We start from the raw sequence: 20,665 nt of genomic DNA on the forward strand, positions 1-20,665 counted from the left end.
GTAAAACTAAATTGTACTCTTAGCATGATCGAGCAGCTTCTTGAAATTTCACCTTGTAGGAAGATTTTTCAATAGTATTGGCAGAAATTTCATCTATTCATTTCTTGGCTGCTTTTTTTATTTGGTCCTCAATTTTTGTCGTCTAATAAAATAAATTAATATGTTGCCACGATTATATTTTTGTCTACTAAAGTCATTTCAAACATTTAAACATACATCTTCAGATTAAAAGATTTTAAGACCATGAGAAACATTTCAGTCAAACATTCAAGTGTTTTAGAACTTTTAAACAGCAGTGTATTTTTTGCCCTCCAAAATCATACATCAAAAATTATGCATTTAAGAGATGGCTTCACAAATCTATGATATTACTACTACTGCATGTTTCACAATAGAAACCTCTCTGGGTTTTTACTGGTAGTTTGTTGGCTTCAGCAGGCATGTTATCTGGTAGATAGGAACCAGTGAAATACTTTTCAGTAGCTCATAGATCTTTTGTTGAAAGGATTCCATATACATTGTACATTGAATGTGGCCCAAAACACACAATATTTTGTAATTGTTTGGCTGTGGAGTCCTTCAGGTTCCTGGGCTCCACCATCTCAAAGGACCTGAAGTGGGAGACCCACATAGGGCCCAACAAAGGTTGTTCTGTGTGCTTTAATCCCTGTCAGGTTTGCCTCGGCTACTCAGTTGATCACAAGTGGACAAGAACGGATAGTCCAGATTGCTGAAAAGATCATTGGTGCTTTCTTTCCCACTCTTGTAAAGTGCAATCATTACAGACTTGATACACCCTGGACACAACATCTTTGAACTGTTGCCCTCTGGCCGGTGCTTCAGAAGGAGTACTAGAGCATCTGGACATATTGCTTTTAATAAATTTGAATATTCGCAAATTTCCAATCTATTTTACATACAGTATATTACTTCTGTACAACTGTCTATTTACAGTTGTATTTTATTTATATTTTTATATATTTTGTACTCTGTTTTATTATTATGTGTCTGCTGATGCATTTGGATGTCTGCACTGGAAGCTTAAAAAAAATACTGAAAACTGAAAACAAATAACTAAAATATATATATAACCAATCGCAATTGGTTTGTAAAACCACCGAGTTGCATTTACACCATTCTAACCAGCGGATGTCACCAGCGTGCGGTGTCCTGGCTGCACTGCGCATGTGCACGTTAAGTCATAATTTTGACTTTTTATCTCATAATTATGACTTTTTATCTCATAATTATGACTTTTTATCTCATAATTTTGATTTTGTATCTCATAATTATGACTTTTTAGAGCCTGATTTTTTTTATCACGTGGCGGAAATGGGATTTCATACATAAGGGATAGTTCAACCAAAATAAAAATTCTGTCATCCTGCATGTACCCACGTTCAAGTTGTTCCAAATCTGTATAAATGTTTTTGTTCTGATAAACACACAGAGACAAATATTTGGAAGAGTGCTTATAACCAAACAGTTCTTGGACCCCGTTGACCACCATAGTAGGAAAAATTACTTTATAATTTATTTTGTTCTGTTGAACACAAAAGAAGATATTTTGAAGAATGTACGACAGCAAACAGTTCTGGGGCACTTTTGACTACCATAATTTTTCCTACTATGGTAGTCAATGGGGTCCAAGAACTGTTTGGTTACAAGCATTCGTCCAAATATCTTTCAATCAAACAAAGAAATTCATACAGGTTTGGAACAACTAGAGAGTGAGTAATTCATGACAGAATTTTCATTTTTGGGTGAACTGTCCCTTTAAAAAAATGATTATATAAAAAACATACCACTGCACCTCCCATGCTGTTAATTAAAGACATGACTGCACGAGTTGATTCTGTTTTCAAAGTTATGAAAAATTACAAAGCTAAATAATTTAAAACGGCTTATGATGATCCATTTATCAAAACTGATCTAAATTATGAAAAGGGGGAAGGAAAACAACAAACACAATGCATAAATGTCACTTGGTTTTCAGAGACTCAGGAGGGAATTATGAAAGAATTGCACCCACGTATAGCAGCGTTTATTTACACTGTCTGTGTTATTTTAGCACCTAATTCACTAAAGGAAGTATTTAAATAAGGAAGAGGAACAAATGCACACAGAAAATCTGTGCTGAAAGCAATTTCATGGTGCAGTTCCTAATCTTTTGCTAAAATGTGGAGGATGCAGACAGATTACCACAACCTGGGATGTACAGGATTTCCCACTGCAATCTAAACACCTGAAATGACATTTTAAAAGGAAGAAAAATCTAATGAAATTCTGTTAATAGTGACATAGCTTTTATGCAAATAAACCCCCAAATCAAGCAAAATGTGTGTGAGGTTTTTTTTTCTAATGCCAATCAATTACCAGAAAGCACTAGATTCATTGACTAAAAGCAGACAATAATATTACAATTTTATTTTTCAAAGTTTGTTACAAAAATTTCAACACTGGGTAGCAAAATGAAAGAGGCCATCCCTTCAGACATGTAACAGTCCATTCAAGGTCAAAAAGACACATAAATAAACACACATGCAATACACACAAACAAGCAAGAGTATATTTTAGTATAAAAAGCAGAAAGTGACTAGGCCTACATAAAACTGATACGCAGAAAAGCGTTCATTAAAGGGATAGTTCACCCAAAAATAAAAATTCTGTTTATCATTTACTCACCTTCGAGTTTAAATTTCTTTGTTCTGATGATATTTGAAAGAATGCTTACAAACAAACCATTCTCGGACTCCACTGACTACCATAGTAGGAAAAATTACTTTATAATTTCTTTGTTCTGTTAAACACAAAGGAAGATATTTTGAAGAAAGTAGGACAGCAAACAGTTCTGGGGCACTTTTGACAACCATGGTCATTTTTACCATAGACATATATAAATTAACTAGACGCCTCATTGTACGCCGGATCGTACGTCAATGCCGCCGCCATATTGGTGAGGGCAAAAGCCGACGACAAAGACATACGAGTGAATGGTGGAGCTGCAGTTATCTGGATAAAAACACAACATCGTTTTCATTTCTCAACTAATTTCAATACTTTTCTATTTACGTGGAGTACAGAAACGTTTAGGCTCCAGTTAAAGATGGTTAGACTTGAAGATGTATTTATTGTCATACGGAACTGTTAAAACTCAGGCTTGTCAAGAAATCGTTTAGGCTTAATAATTGTATACACATCGCTAATGTGAAATAATTTAAGGTAGATTAAATGCACGTGATCAGAACACAGCTCGTTCACTTTAAAATTGTGGGAAAATTCGACACAATTCGTCTTTACTATATGACTATATACTGCTATTTCATACTTACAATGCACGGCAGTGTTATTTGTTTTACTATATCACATACATCATGTTTTACTGCTGTAACGGGTTTACCGGATAAATAAAAGAACATCTTTCTATCTTTTTATTGTCTAAAATGACTACAGAAAAAACCATTTCCACAGTGAAAAACATTCGTTTTTATATAACACGTAAATTAAACTATATTACCTTGGGTGTTTTGTTCGATGATTCAAATAAATCTTAGAAACAATCTCTAGGCTACATGTCTGTTTTATGACTACTGCAACGTGGTTATTTATTCTGTGGCTTGTCATGTCTATAACATATCACTGAACATGGTGCCATCTAGTGGATTCTCACAAATAACAGGCACAAATAATGGATTTCACATTTCCTTATGACAACCATTAATTTTAAAGTAGGCTATAATCGAGACATGAAGCGATTAGAGATATGGTAAAGTTGTACACTACGTATATTGTAAACCATTGAAATATGTTAAGAAATGTAAACATGATTGTACTTTTAATGCCGAAAAAGTGCAGCTCTCCCATTGGGTTCAGTGGTCTTTTAGTGCACTGTTGCCCTCACCAATATGGCGGTGCCATTGACGTATTGCAGCAGTGGAGCAAAGCGGCGTCTAGTTATTTATTATGTCTATGATTTTTCCTACCATGGTAGTCAATGAGGTCTGAGAACTGTTTGGTTACAAGCATTTGTCCCAATATTTTTCTCTGTGTTCATCAGAAACAATACATTTACACAGATTTGGAACAACTAGAGAGTAATTCATGACAAAATTTTCATTTTTGGGTGAACCATCCCTTTAAAAAGCACAAAAAGCTGTGATGAGAACTCTAACCTGCCCATATTTCCAGCCCACAATAAAATTGACTCGGTTCTTTATCCGATTGAATCATTTAAGAACTGCAACATGAGTTCCTCTTGTACAATAAAATGTATATCCAGGTTTATAGTGAACTCTAAAACAGAATTATGGTTAACCTTATCCTGATACATGATAAATACCTTCAATGTGTCAGAGTATCTTAAAAGTGGCACATTTTCCTGTGCATTTCTGAAGCTGGGGATGAAGAAAATGTGATAAATTGATACATTACAGCTTGAATTTGAATTTCACTTGGTTGAATATTTGACAATTCCTTTGAGCTAATCAGATTTGTGTGGCTGCTTTCTTCACAGAGACTCACAATTGGCCCCTCAAGTCTGTGTGAGCCTTCTGGTGCTTCTCTGCACTAATCCACCCCAGATGCTCAATGTGAGATAACCAAAAAGCCTGTCTTCTCACCCAAAAATATTCACATTGGTTTTCTCCAGAAAGAAGTATGTAGAGTCACTGCTTTGGCCTACAGTACACACGTTAGTCTTTAAATGATCTGTTTGTTTGCAAGTTCTTAAAGAAGTGGTCAGGTTCTGGTTGAGGCTGTCCAAGCTCCCAGTCTTTAGATGAGATGGAGGACTTGCGTTGGAAGGACGAATCTCGGCTGAGGTTGCTGTCCAACAGCAGGTCGGGATGAGGTGGGGGAGGCAGGATTCCTGGGTCAGGTTCAGAGGTAAATGAGCACAGGGACTCTGTTTTGATGGGACGATAATCACGCAAGCAGTCCTGCCTGGGCAGCGTTCGGCTGGTCTCGTGAACCTCAGTGTTGCCGTTGGAGGTGCTCCTCCAGTCCCAGGTGTTCCCATTGCCTGAAGAAAGACGCACCACTGGGTGGTGAGGGGCATGGGCGTCTACTGTGATGATGCTGGCGCTGTCTCGCTCAGAAGGGATGCGGTAGTATGGAGATTCTGAGCCTGTGCTGGAGGTGGCACAAGAGGAGCCAGTCTCAGAAGACTTGGGTGTGGTAACAGTAACCGGACCGTGTTGCTTAGACATGGCAATGACCTGCATAACCCGAGGCTGGTTGGGCAATCGTGGCAGTTCTGGCATGGGAGCTGGTACTGGTCCTCCTTGCTCTGTCATGGAGAGCCACTTAGCCCGAGTGGTTGCGCTTTTGGGTGACACAGGTGGTGGTCTGGTGGCTTCTTCGGGGATGTGAACTAACTGTGGGGCACCAGGTCTTTGGGGAATCATCACCCTGGTACCCCCTGCTGCCGTCACTGCTGCTCCACTGTTGGCTTGCACGGTAGGATAAAGGGAGGTGGGCATGCCCATCTCCTCTTTAACTCCCCCTTCTCTGCCGTCAGCTCCCTCCACAGTGGCTTCATCCTCTTCTTCGTCCCGCAGGCTAAGACTGCGCATCTCCATTGATTTCTGCTTCCATTCGGACACCAACTGTTTCGAACGCTGTGAGTCCATTGGCACATGGAAGGTCATGTGACGTTGAGCGGGCTCCTCCATAGCGTTGGTGCTGGCGCGGGGCAAGGTGTTACTGAAGGTCACCATGGTCTCCTTTCCCATTGGATTGCGAGGAGCCAGGAGCTCAACGTCCGCGCTGGCTCTCTTTAGGATGCCCATGGAGGCCTTCTCTCGACGCACCTTACGGTTCAAGCTGGCAACATGCGGCGGGGCGGATAGTTCATCATTGCTCTCAGAAGCATGGGCTTTTTGGTAGACCGAGTCATGGCCACGCTGTGTTAGCTCTCGCAGAGGATCTTTTTGTGGAGGTTGGGGCTGTTTTATTGGCTTTGGGGGAGTGTCTTCATTAGACTTAAAGTTCCCCACTGCATATAATGCCTGGAGTGTGGGAAGGATGGAAGAAAGTTGTTACTGTAACACTTATTAATATGCGCTTTTTATAAAGACAACTGAACTGCACATACACTATGAAACTAAAAGTATGCAGACATTCACATCATGCTTGTTTAACATTTAATTAAGATAGTACTGTTATAAAAAGAAGGCTGGTTTTCACTTTGCTGCTCTAAAAGCTTTTACTCTTCTTGTTTGGGTTTCCACTAAATGTTGTGACTACTGAGACACAAGAACATCAGTGAGGTCAGGCACTAATTCTGGGTGATGAACTCTGACTCAGTGTTCCTCTCAAATGTCATTTTTAGTCTCAAAAAGGCCTTTTTGAATAATGTTATAGCCCACTGCTTCGTGGGGCTTATTGCTTTTATAAAACGGTTATTCCACATTGTCATGACTCTGCTTCATCATATCATGTCTATTCTTGGTCTTGTAGCAGAGTCATGGCAAAGCCTTAGGTTTTATGTGGAGAGAGAGATTGTTGACCTTTCGGCCTTCCATACTCTCTCTCTCTCCGGTCCGTGTCTCTGTTCCCGCCATCTCGTTTCCTCGTTAACTTTCCCTGAGTGTTTTATTACCCACACCTGCCCCTTGCTAATTATCCTTTGTCTGTCTCCCTATATAATGCCGTCATGTTTCTTTGTCTTGTGCTGTTGGATTACACTGTATGTATGCGGTCTGTATGTATGTACGGTCTGCATGTACGTACGGTCTGCATGTACGGTCTGCATGTACGGTCTGCATGTACGGTCTGTATGTACGGTCTGTATGTATGCGGGCTGTATATGCTTGTGGTTGTTTACCCGTGTTCTTGTTGCCTTGCCGCCTTGCCCTGTCTGTGGATTTTAGTTTTATTTTGATCTTGTCTTTGCGTTTTGCCCCCACGTGGGAAGTCTTTGTTTTTTATAAATCTCTCAGTTCTGTTTTCCCCATCGAGGGTGTTTTGTTTTCATTATTAAAGTCTTGTTTTTGTTAACCCCTTCACTGCCTGCCTGCATTTGGGTTCTGTCCACCGCAATCCGTGACACACATGCATAGCAAGGTTTCAAAGATTAAAACAGCAAATAAAATGCAATTGTATTAATAAAATTATCTATCTTCTGTCAAACAAAGTAGTTCCTCAGAAACAGTTGATTTTTTTGTTTAGTAAATAAAAGGGAAAACGCAAGGATGAATTCAAAGTAACACACAATGTATTGTTGTTAACTACACACAGAGGTGTGTTCAGTTAAAGGGATAGTTCACCCAAAAATGAAAATTCTGTCATCATTTACTCAGCCTCAAATGCTATTGTTACACTGTACACAAAAAAAGATAGTTGGTAGAACGTTTGTAAACTAACAGTTCTGGGGCACCACTGACTAGTAGAAAATAAAACTACTGTGGTAGTCAATAGTGACCCAGAACGGTTTGGTTTGGCATGTTCTTTTGGGTAACGCTTTAGATTATGGCCAGCAATGTACAGCAAAATTAAACAGAATTCGTTTTTGGGTGAACTGTCCCTTTAATGACAGATTTTTAGAGTGCATGCTAATCAAATTTTTATATATGCAATAGGCTCGAATCATTTCTTGAATATATAAACAAAACTATTCTGTTCTTCTTATCAACGTATGAATGAGGGTGGGTTTCTTCAAAAATACAACACAAAAGCTAAGAAAACAGTTTTTCAGCCAGATTGAATTTAGAATGATGAGCATTTGACAAGTATTTATTGCTTTTGGATCTATAAATGCTGTACTTTCACTCTGTAACAGTGAAAACATCATTAATTCCGGGGAAGCGTTGTCTCATAAAAGTCGTAAAATTGAGTCAATAGCGGGAAAAGTTATGAACTTCACTAAACTCAAGCTCATTGTTATGCTGGAACAGAAAACGTACAGCATCCTAGAATAAAATGTTTTTGTAATGAGCTTTCAAAGCTTCAAAACTTTTCTTTTATCCCATTTTCTTTGACCTTTTTTTCTCTTTCAATGCAAATGACACTTTCAGAAAGGAGTTCCACCCTCTCGAATGGTTAAGAGAGATTATAGCACAGAAGCTTATCGGAGAGGCACGGTGAAGAATGACAGAAGAAGAGAGAGAAAAAACTGTGAAACATTTCCTGAAGAATCCTAGAGGATTTCTTCTCCTCTAATTGAAACCAAGTCCTAAATATAGACCGTGCTAAAGACAGTTAAGAAAACGGTGTGAGGAGGCAGATAAATAAATCTAGAGATCTTCTGCAACTTGTCAAAGCAAAAACTTGATCAGAGCCGCAAACCCAGAAAACCTTTTATGACTCACCAGGTAAACAGCAATGCCAGCTCCAATCACAAAGCCCACGTAGACGTCGATGGGGTGACTTCGGTACTGGGTGATCTGGGTCAAGCTGGCCAGGGCTGCAGCTATGGCGAATGCAAACACCAGCATGGGCTTCAACAGCTTGGTGCTGTCTGAGATTGTGGCGTTGAAGTACATCTGATGAAGACAAACACGTGTACAATTCACAACAGCATGACCCATCTGGTGGGTAAAACCCCACAAATTTAAAATGAGCTTTGAGACCAAAAATAACTTCCAATTAAAATGGGCTGTGTAATATTGTAAATGTAATTACAGCGGCTCTCCTGTCTCTTTTCACAGTCCAGAGAGAATGACTTCATTAATAGTTGGAACCCCACATTAAGGTCAATGAGGCATAGCTAACTGAAGAAAACTAATGGGCATCTCATAAAACACTACAGCTGGGAGACACGAAGCTGTGTGGGCACCTTACATTGTTTTTAATGGATCCTCCTAAAAGCAGTTCTTATTTGAGCATCACAGCTATCGTGCTTTTTTTAATAACTAATATTTCAAAACATATTCAAAGCACAAGTTCCCTGAGGTCGAAGCAAGTAAAGAGAAATGCTTACGGATATGTAGACGGCTGCAAAGCCAGACAAAGTGGCATGCTGGGAGGGGAAGGTTTTCCTGATAATATAGCGAGAGGAAAAAAGAGAAAATGTGAAGGGGACTTTAGTAACACCTAGCATGTGATTATTTAGAATAATCACAGAGCACAAGCAAGAATTTGAGCATATGATAAAGAAATGTAAATCAGGGAAGAGATGCGAGAGGAACAGATCACGGTTCAGTGAGCAAAACACAATGTCCTATCTATTCGATAGCTTAATTCCGTGTTCTGTGTCGACTGACGGGGATTTGGGATCAAAGTCAGGTCAAATTTATTTGTAATCCTTGTTGGGAAACATTGTTATGGTAAACTCTTACAAAAAAGCTAGCTGTCACTGGGGTGGAATCCTTTTAAAAAATACAACTTAGCACCTGAAGAGTGCATATATTAGTATCGCTAAAGTACATATTGATGTATACATACAGTACTGTACATGTACCTCCTTTTTTCTGAGATTGTTATAGCAAGTAAAACATTATATAAACATTAAATATTTAATGTAAGTTAATGAAAAAATGCATTTTATTTTTGTTATAATAAGGTCTCAGCATTCACACTATGACACTGTTATTCAATGAATTACTGAAGTTTTAAAGGAACAGTTCACCCAGAAATAAAATTCTGTCATCATTTACTCACCCTCAAGTTGTTCCAAATCTGTATAAACTTCTTTGTTCTGATGAACACAGAGAAAGATATTTGGAAGAATGCTTGTAATAACCAAACAGTTCTTGGCCACCATTGACTACCTTAGTAGAATTATTTTTGTAAATGTCTTTGTTCAGTTAAATAAGATATTTTGAAGAATGTAGGAAAGCAAACAGTTCTGGGGCACTTTTGACTACCATTGTCATTTTTCATACTATGGTAGTCAATGATGACCAAGAACTGTTTGGTTACAAGCATTCTAATATCTCTCTCTGTGTTCAACAAAACAAAGAAATTTACACAGATATGGAACAACTCGAGGGTGAGTAAATGATGACAGAATTTTTATTTTTGGGTGAACTGTCCCTCCAATAAATAAATGTTATGATGATGCAATTTGACAAGCTCTGACAAATTGCAGTAGCTGCCAAGACAACAAGGCAAATCATAAACAAAATGTTATTGACAATTAATGTTTTTGTACATGGCAGCAGTAATTTATCCAATGATGATGAAATAATGAAGAAAAGAATTATAATTTATAATACAGACATGGATACTCGAGCACACTTCAGGCATTTTAAACAGCCGATTTAGATGCCTAAGCTACAGTCCAAGCATGCATGCCAGATCATAGCAGTCTGTTGCATCTTTCACAGCCCAGCAGAAGTAGAGACGTTTGAATTGTTACGTGATTTACATAATTCCTCCCATGAATCAGGTGGCAAAACAATGCAGACAGCGGAACAAAGAATGACCTTCTTAAGTGTGTACTGTATGTGTCAAAAGTTAGTTTGTTTTAACAGAGGTCTGTTCTAGTCACCTGGCTGACAGAATGGCATACTGGTCCCGGCCTGAGCAGATGTCCTGGGTTATGTAGGGGTTTTTATCACATGCCACACCAGGCAGTGTGTAGTTGGGTTTGCATACGGTTAAGAAGAAGGGTGCATGATAGCCAGTGGCCAGCTGGATAACGTCAGTAACCAGTGCAGTGGCACACAGCCCAAACACATGTACACCTGTGAGGAAAAGAGAAACTGTCAGTGTGAAACTGTGCTAACTGAGCCAGACTTCTTTTTGTGTGTGCGTGTATTACGTGGCCAACACTCGACCATATGCTTCTTCAAAAATAGAAAAACTGCCCGAACGTTCTTGAGTGTCTGAATAATGAATGTCATTCAGGTCCCAAGTATTAAAGCAAAGGATATTGTGATAGAACAAGTGGAGCATCAAAATGTCCTTAAGCGCAATGCTATTCAAAGCTTTTTTATAGATTATTTGTGTTTTAACATGTTTTTAACTTATGTGGACTTGTGAGTCAATAATTATAACTATGACGAATGAGCGTTATAGTTCATTTTGGGTGTAAATGGGCCTTAAACAGCTCACCCAAAAATAAACATTCTTTCATCATTTACTCACACTCATTTCATTCCAAACATGTACTGTATGACTTTCTTCTGCAGAACACAAAAGACGATATTTTGAAGAATGTTGGTAACCAAACAACATTAGACCCCATTAACTTCCATTGTATGAAAACCAAACCAATGAGACTTAAAATAAAACATTTCTCAAAATATATTCTTTTGTGTTCCACAGAAGAAAGATTCACATACAGGTTTTGAACAACACAAGGGTGAATAAATGTTGAATTGATTTATTTAATCCGAATTTTTATTTTTATGTGACTTATCCCTTTGAGACATAGCACTTTAGAGTATCTCTGTGAAATTAACATACCCACAAAACGGACTGTCCTGCGTAAAAAAGAGTTGAAATTGCACCCTCCTGCATTTATACTTCCTTCAGAACCCGGGTGAATCTTCAGCTTGGACTGCATACAGTACATCAAGGCCTCTCCGAGCATGATCTAAGCCAGGAACACAGAAAACCAGAGTGCCTGAAGCAACAGTTCAAATCCAATCTGTCCAGCGATTATTTATGCTTAAACAAGATGCTAAAACTCAGTCCTTAACCTTTTTAAGCACTGACCATACAGCATCATGCGCTTCATAAATTGGTTGAATAAGGTAATAGGATACTGTGTATTATTCAACTACACTAAGATAAATAAATTAGGCCGTTTATGAATAGAGTATGAATACTCACAGACGCTGCAGGGCCAGCAAAGGCCAGGCTGAGCAGCATGAGCAGAGGAATGAGCTCGTCTCCCGTTTCCACATAGGGCATGCTCAGTGTGCGGTCATGGCAACGGTACCCTACTTTGGCTGGCTGCAAAATGTCTGTCAGCTCCAAGAAGTAAAGGGAGATCATGGAAGATGCAACTATCGGAAGCTAAGAGAGAGAGAGTGAGGGGGAGAGAGAGAGAGAGAGAGAGAGAGAGAGAGAGAGAGAGAGAGAGGGTGGAAGGTGGCACAAGAGTAATGAGTGGAGGAATCAGTCAACATTTAAAGCATTGATAAATTCATGAATTATTAACACAAACAGCATTAGGCTTGACATACAAACACTTAGGCCGTACACGAAATTTTTATAAATGTCACCGCTTTGGATAATAAAATATAAAACCAAGTGGCTTTTATTTTATTTTTTAAGGCATATATTGTTTTCTCAAGGACACCTTATGCAAAACATTCCTCAACCAAAGAAGTTTATATTTAGCATCTTCTGACAAGAAAAATACTGTTTACAATTAAAAAGAGGATATTTGAACACTTTCTGGTGTTTTAATCTGTATCAGATCATAGGTCAATAAATTCAGTAAATCGTATTTATGATCACTACAATTACAACTAACAACACCGAGTGTTCACTCTCAGGGGATTTTTTCACTCACAGGTTATTGTACATTTCAATTCCAACATGAATGTCTTAAAGGGATAGCTCACCCAAAAATCGAACATTCTGTCATCACTAGGCCAGTGTTACATATTTTGTTCAGTTGAGTACTAACAATATCTCAAATTTGATAATAGTGAGAAAATTGCCATTTTAACCAATCACCTGTCAATGGCGTCATATCCGCCTTACCAAAGACACTGGATGGAAACCCTGCAACCTTCAGTGGAATGCAGGAAAGGAGACTAGAGGCTGTAATATGATTGGCTGAGGTGCCTCACGTGATTCGTGTAAGCCGTTACGCTTTCTCCAGACCTTGCATCTCCCTAATAACACAGTCTCAGTTCCGCTTTTACTGCCTTAAAAACCATGACAACACAGTCTCGTGGACAAAGTGTCACGTATATATTGTCATGTATATATTTACTGAACAAGCAGTAATCGTTTTTAGATCATCTGACTAAATAGTAATAAATTAATTTTATGAATTATGTCTAACGCGTCTAATTCATTATAATGAAATAAAATCATGTCATCAAACGCAACATTTATAAAACTTTATTACTTTACATCATCCATAAATGTGATTTCTCATTCACGTCTGATTGATTATTAGTGGTGGATTTGAAGAGGACAGTTTTCCATCACAGCGTCATCAAGCTATGCCGTTGTTGTTGTTTTGAACATATCTGTTATGAATGTGCGATTTTACAAACTGCGCCTTTAAGGCTACATTTATGCTTACTGGGAGGATATGTTTATCTTACTTGAGCCAATAACAGTGAATTGCATATAACACTACAATAATGCTGTGTGAGAAAAAATGATTACCTCTACTATCATGTGTGTGCATTTGAAAGTAACTAACTTCAGATATTCAAATTGGTTAAAAGTCATAGATTAGTAGTTAGAACTCCGTTGCAATTTTTTTGCATGGCCAATGTTTTCAAATACATTTTGGGGCTACTGTATCTGTAAAGGATTTTTCTTAGAATTTATTTTTTACATTGTCTCATTGAATAAGAATGCAGAAATTGAATCCTAAATAATCCTCGCTACAATCCTGTTTAAACCTCTTAACCGTGTCTAAAAACATGTACTTGACATCATTTAACAGGTTAAGAAATGCTGTTATTCCAGTCACCAGCTTATGACTAACTCTATGTCAGATAAACAGCATTTATACTACTAATATCATTTCTATGACAACTTTACATTTGTAAAGCATAAATGTAATTTATTATACAGCTAAAATGCACATTTCAGCTCAAAAAGTGAAGAGCTCTTGTAAACAGCAGATGACTCTCCTTGAAAGAGTCAGTGGTTACTACAATAGTTAAGCAATTTAAGGGCAAAATGAAGGAGGTTTGAACAGCAGATGTCAAAGCTTTACCCCAACAGCTCGAACACTGACACATCAGAGCATACCTCCACAAAATAGAAGCAGGGCAGCAATGTCATGCTGTCTTTGGGAAGTTTCTTCTTAGACTTGTCTTTTGGAGACATTTTGGGGTTTGGCCGAGTATAATCTGAAAGTAAAAATAGTCAAGAAAGACAGAATAATGGCAAACATATTAGTTAATTGCAGATAACATAAATAAGATACACAGATAACAAATTCACAGCATTTCTGCCAAATCATAAATGAAAATACTGTTTTTATTTGCAGAAAATTGAAACAGGACAAACTGGTCAAACAAAAAAGATAGGCCTAATGTTTGCAGATCTTGAAAACTACAAATGTCATATTCATGTTTAAACAGCACAATAATAATGTTGCATGTATTTTAGGATCATTTAAAAATTAATATATGGAATATGGAATAAGCCTGATCTTTTATCACAGCCTGCATGCGTGTTTGCATTCTGTCAGTCTTTCACATTGCTGTTGGGTGACTTTGTCATTCCTAATGTTTGTTTCTGTAGAAAGTCAACAAACACTGGACTGGAATTAACCCAATACATGCAGAAATGCTGATAAAAGGCCAAACTTAATTTTTTGTGGCTGTATTTGTATATATCAAATACAATTATAACTGTATACACAAAAATGAATCTGGTTTCAATGAAATGCACTTATTTTGATTTTAAGTAAAATCTAAACTATTTTCAGCATCACGGTCTTGTTGTTTTAGACAAGAGGGCAGACCATGATGAAAGGCTTAGCAAAAATATGTATATGCTGGTTATAAAAAAGTCATTCTTTGGAGCTGAAGATCTCTACAGTTGCAAGGACGTGGCTTTATTTTTCTATGACACAGCAGACTGTCTTCAAACAAAAGATGTTGTGATGCTTTACTGTAAAGTACAGCTTTCAAAAGAGCAGAACTCTTCTTTGAAAACCGAATGCAATGCAACCTAAACATTTTGAGATTTAATGGTTTTGGATGATATTACATCATTCCGAAAGTATTTGCAGAGTGCATAGTCAGTGAATACAGGATTCAATGCTTCCAAGTATCATATTAAAAAGAGTACAGCAACTATAAATGTATAATCTTGCATATGCCAACACAAGACATCAATGGACTTTACAGCATGCCTGAATATCCCTCCCCATGTCTCTCCCCAAGCAGACAGCTAATGAAAGTTGGGTGACACATGGTGACCATATTGGTTTCCGTGGCTCACACTGCACAAACAAAGAAAGCTCTTTTCAGGGGAGAGGGGACTATTTATCCTGCACAACTTTGTTTGTCTCTCTGGAGAGAGGGGGATATGGAGAGGGCTGGGAATGAACAGACTCATGTCTGTGCTGTCAAGGAGTGTATTGGCTGGCAAATAAAAAGCGCTTAGCAGTAAAGCGGCAATCAAGTGAACCTCTTCAGCGATATGTCAGAGCTGGTGGGAAGTTGGTGCTGAATAAATTTGTACCGAGTGCGGAGAGAATAGGACATATCATTCAAACCTTTTCAGCGTTGCATTAAAAACAGGTTAGAAGATAAAGCCTGGAAATCTAAGGCCCATACTTGTAATCTAAGAACACATGCTTTTCTATTGGTAGTCATATGAAGACACAACGGTGTGGTATGTCATGTCCGCAAATCCTGCTTTTGGCAGTCAGAAATCAACACATATCTGTCCAAACGAATCTACTTCCTTTTGGTAAGCTGCTTTCACTTTAGGAAACCGCCACTGGAAGCTGATCTGGGGTCAGACTCGTGTTCTACTGTACCAGCTGCGCTGTCCACTACATGGTACTGAAAGAGCTTTGAGTGCGAGCTGCGCGCTCACACAGACACTGACCAAATAAGATGTGACTTTATAATCATAATGGTAACGATGGTCATTCATGTTGCTCTAAATAACCACGAGACATTTTTGACCTCGATTTGAGCACACAATTGACACGACACGGCCTTTTAAAGTGGAATATTGTTACATTTTCTTTCCATTTCGGCTTATTTTTGCGAATTTCAAGATGTCCTAGTGGTCAGTTGTCTCACACTACACACCTCTTTCCTATTCTGAAATGGTGTCATGTGCTTCTGGATGTCGTACAGAACACGAAAGCTAGTGGTAGAAACGTACTTTTTATTTATAGGCTATGCATTTAGAAAAAAACGAGACGGGAAGTTACGCATTTAGAAATTACGATTCAGCATGTCTGGTTTATCATTGTTTGCTTGGGTTCCCAAGAACAGGCTCGGTCAGCATACAAGACTGGTCTCACCTCTTTCTCGTTGATGTTGAAAATTCAACGACTCCCTCCGAGCCCTTCTCCGTCTCTTGGTTCGTCTGTGGTGCTCCAGCTTTCCTCGATGGGACTTAATCCATTTCACGCTTGAACAAAATATCTTTGTGTCCACTTCCCCCTTATCCGCTAAAGGTGAGTAGACGTATGAAAGTATGAATGAACCCGGACGCTCCGCTTCTATTTCCCCAACCCAAAGTCTCCGAAGTAGATTTCCACGCAATTGTGCCACTTTCTCGTGGAGATCTCAAACGCGGACCTCTTAAGCAAGTCGATAGTAAACGAAAAAGGAATGCAGTCACTGTGTAGGGCACAGTGCTTGAACACAAAAGGCTATTGGGAAAGGGGGGATTCTTGAGGGAGGGGACAGTTGAAATGAGGGAAGAGGCGGTTCACTTTTTAACACAAACATACACTCGCACGCACAAACCCGTCTCCTTTAACCATCGCTTATTTTCATTCATCATCCAATAACGTGTAACAAAAGAGATGCAGGCACTCGAGCGATGCCACGCGTGGATGGGGAGTTCCGTTCACGACCGCAAGGGTTAAAACGGTCCTGTCTTTGTGCATGTGGACCGTCTGCCCCGTCATGTTTGCGCTTTAATATTCAGATACCCTTAACAGAAATTACGTTAGACCAGCGTGAAGCTTAGGATCTTTGTTTATTTGCACGGGGTGGGGCTCTGTATTTTGACCATGCGATGCGCCCCTTTGTGTCTAGGTATGTTTCAAGTCAAAAGCGGAAAGGCAGCACATGGCGAAGCGCGCGTCATCTCGGGCGCACGCTCGCTCCGCGCTGTTTCTCGCATGAGTGAACAGCATCCTGCTTGCTTGATTTAGAGGGTGAACATGTTATGATTTAAGATTATCTCGTGCTCTCTTCTGCATTGCTTTTCCATCTTGTTAAACATTTCACAGTTTAAGACCCACGATGCTTGTAATTAGGAATAAGGAGGGAGAAATAAAGAAATACAATGTATACATAAATAAACATAAATTAACACACAATAACAAAATATAAAAATAAATGTTTTAATGAATTTAAAACATACAATTTAAGTAAAAAAATGAAATGAAAAAAGTCTGTATTGTTTTATTTAGCATGCACTAATGCAAATGCAGCATACCAGAGAACTAAAACCAAGGGCAAAAAATAAAAACAGCTCCTCCTATTTTCCCCCCTCTCCCACACTAGAAGAACAGGGGGGTATTTTCCAAGCAATGGGTTTACCAGTGGTTTCCCAGGAGACTGGATTAGGCCTCTTGGGCAGTTCTCCAATACCCAGGATTGGACCCAGCTGCAGGGAGTTAATAAAATCATCACTCAACCATTCAGCCTCAATTCTCATGTCCTCTCTGGCCAATTAGTCACACACCTTTCACATGTTTCACGCTCTCATCAATTTCGTACACACTCATTACAGACTCAAAATGGAGGATCAGGTGTCTCTAGACCTAGCAGCTTCCACCACTTTCACCTTGTCACAGTATTCAACTCTTTTCAAAGGCCTCTTCCTGAAACAATTTTCCATAGATCAATCTCGATTAAATGCTTTGGAGGTCAGTCTGCATCGGGACCAAATTTGCTGCTGTGGTTTGTTTTTAAGGGCCTAACACTGAATGATTGTATCATGACTGATTTTTGTCCAGCTCACATTTCAAAACTTTATCTCGTACAATCATGCATTTCAATAAATGAGACGCATGTGTTAAAATTTTCGTTTTGTACAGCACTCAGGGGCAAGCTCATTGGGATACATACAGTCTGAACTGCAGTGCCATTTCCATTTCCTGGTGTGTGTTAATGTATCTTCGCTGTGTTTTCGAGGCTGTATAATGTCAGTGGTGCTGGTGACTGGTAAGATGATGGAGAGATTCGAGTCAAGGTAGACAGAAATAAAATTTCGAAATAAACAGGGAAATACGACCTATGTCATTATGTGAAAAACAAAATGCATGTTTACGTTTGTAAAATAAATGTCATATTTAAAAATCACATACTGTATTACTGCATTTCATTTACAAGCTCTTATTCATTTAGACAAAACCTAGACTGGTTTTGTGTTACTGTAATTTAAAACATCTCAGGAGACCTCTTGTGGAGAATGACTGCAAGTACAGCAGAATTATGTTTAGTACCTTATTGGCAACCAATTCTGGCAATGTGATTGAGAAACCAAAACAAGTATTCCATTAAGTTTTTAAAATAGATCAAACAACTGCTGCCGACCAACTTTATGGAGATGCAGATTTCATTTTCCAACAGGACTTGGCACCTGCACACAGTGCCAAAGCTACCAGTACCTGGTTTAAGGACCATGGTATCCCTGTTCTTAATTGGCCAGCAAACTCGCCTGACCTTAACCCCATAGAAAATCTATGGGGTATTGTGAAGAGGAAGATGCGATATGCCAGACCCAACAATGCAGAAGAGCTGAAGGCCACTATCAGAGCAACCTGGACTCTCATAACACCAGAGCAGTGCCACAGACTGATCAACTCCATGCCACGCCGCATTGCTGCAGTAATTCAGGCAAAAGGAGCCCCAACTAAGTATTGAGTGCTGTACATGCTCATACTTTTCATGTTCATACTTTTCAGTTGGCCAAGATTTCTAAAAATCCTTTCTTTGTATTGGGCTTAAGTAATATTCTAATTTTCTGAGATACTGAATTTGGGATTTTCATTAGTTGTCAGTTATAATCATCAAATTAAAAGAAATAAACATTTGAAATATATCAGTCTGTGTGTAATGAATGAATATAATACAAGTTTCACTTTTTGAATGGAATTAGTGAAATAAATCAACTTTTTGATGATATTCTAATTATATGACCAGCACCTGTAGTTACCATTTCTGTAAAGGATGGTAGCCTACTACTGAGCTTATACATGTACGTCAGTTGCTAATAATGGACACTGGTTTCTCTCTTCCTGAAAGGATTTAGCAGTGTAAGGCTGTGTGTGGTATGGAACTGAAATGACAGTGACATATGGCAGCTCTGGCTCATGCCATTTAAACTGTAGCAGCAGGGTTGCACTTCAGCTAGAGGCTATGATATGATGGTAAGGATGATGCGAATGAAGATAAATGATTATGGGATAACAATGGTGTGTGATTCATGCCCTGCTTTTGACAGACTGTGCTTTAGGATTAGCCACTGATCAATGTTGTTATTTGTGGTGAAAAACTGCATTTGCAATTAGCAGCCATTTTTCTTCAGCTGGGGACCCAGCACCAGATTGAAAGTACATCATCACTTACTCAATAACTTGAAGGGATACTTCACCTAAAAATGAAAATTCTGTCATCATTTACTCACCTTCGAGTTGTTCCAAATCTGTATACATTTCTTTCTTTGGTTGAACACTGAGAAAGATATTTGGAAGAATGCTCATAACCAGACATATTTTGCCCCCCATTGACTACCATAGTAGGAAAATTTGGGGCAGTCATGGCCTAATGGTTAGAGACTCGGACTTGTAACCCAAACGTTGTCGGTTCGAGCCTCAGTGCCAGCAGGGATGGGGGGAGTGAATGATCAGCGCTCTCCTCCACCTTCAATACCACGGCTGAGGTGAGACCCTTGAGCAATGCACCGATCCCCAACTGCTCGCCGGGCGCCGCAGCAATGGTTGCTCACTGCTCTGTGTGTGTGTGCGCACTTGGATGGGTTAAATGGAGAGCACAAACTCTGAGCATGGAACACCATACTTGGCCACACGTCACATCATCATCATCAAATACAATGGTTGTCAAAAGTGCCCCGGAACTGTTTGCTGTCCTACATTCTTCAAAATGTCTTCTTTTGTGTTCAACAGAACAAAAATGATAAAATAATGATAAAGTAATTTTTCCTACTATGGGAGTCAATGGGGGGGAAATCTGTTTGGTTATAAGCATTCTTCCAAATATCTTTCTATGTGTTCATCAGAACAAAGAAATTTGTACAGATTTGGAACAAATCGAATGTGAGTAAATATGACAGAATTTTCATATTTGGGTAAAGAATCCCTTTAATATAAGCTTATCAATTATTACAAATATTAAGATGGTCCATAGTCTTAGATTGATAGCAGTTTAAGCTCTGCAGCCCTGTAGCAGTTCTGGCATAACAGGGTTGTGAACCTATTTGACAGGGTAATCGGTTAGACTCCATACTTTAAAAAGCACCAGTGCAAATTTCAGCATGGCAGAAATGTAGGCCCTATAGTCTTTGTGGGAACAGCAATGTCTCTTCTCTTGTGGAACTGACAGCATGTGTTCACCCTCTTCCTCCATCTCACCTTTTCCATTTACCTGTAGAAGTTATAAAACTGTTCAAAAAAGTTCCTTCCTGCTTTACTGTGAAAGAAAGTCCATACTTTACAGACTAAACAACCTTTTTCTCTCTGGACTTAAAGAATGTAAATTTGTCTTGCCTTCTAGCAAGGGATAATTTACTTAAGAGACCATTTATATTCAAACAAAGAACCCTGCAATACACACAAGCTTGAAGAAAGCAAGGCCAGTAAACCTCGGAGAGGGCAAATCTTCACACTGACTATTTTGTCAAA

General features: G+C 38.8%; 1 protein-coding gene across 1 annotated transcript; it reads right to left on the reverse strand.

Moving 5' to 3' along the window:
* Positions 1-1,665: 1,665 nt before the first annotated feature.
* plppr3a (phospholipid phosphatase related 3a) lies at positions 1,666-16,348 on the reverse strand. The gene is made up of 8 exons (XM_057334850.1): positions 16,085-16,348; positions 13,840-13,940; positions 11,722-11,907; positions 11,353-11,482; positions 10,433-10,628; positions 8,921-8,978; positions 8,310-8,483; positions 1,666-6,008 (listed from the first exon to the last, which is right to left on the reverse strand). Exons 2-8 carry the CDS (start codon positions 13,915-13,917, stop codon positions 4,692-4,694), a joined length of 2,139 nt encoding a protein of 712 aa, XP_057190833.1. The 5' UTR covers positions 13,918-13,940; positions 16,085-16,348; the 3' UTR covers positions 1,666-4,691.
* Between the last annotated feature and the right edge of the window lie 4,317 nt (positions 16,349-20,665).

Source organism: Triplophysa rosa, linkage group LG5 (assembly GCF_024868665.1).
Source record: "Triplophysa rosa linkage group LG5, Trosa_1v2, whole genome shotgun sequence".
Classification (NCBI taxonomy): Eukaryota; Metazoa; Chordata; class Actinopteri; order Cypriniformes; family Nemacheilidae; genus Triplophysa; species Triplophysa rosa.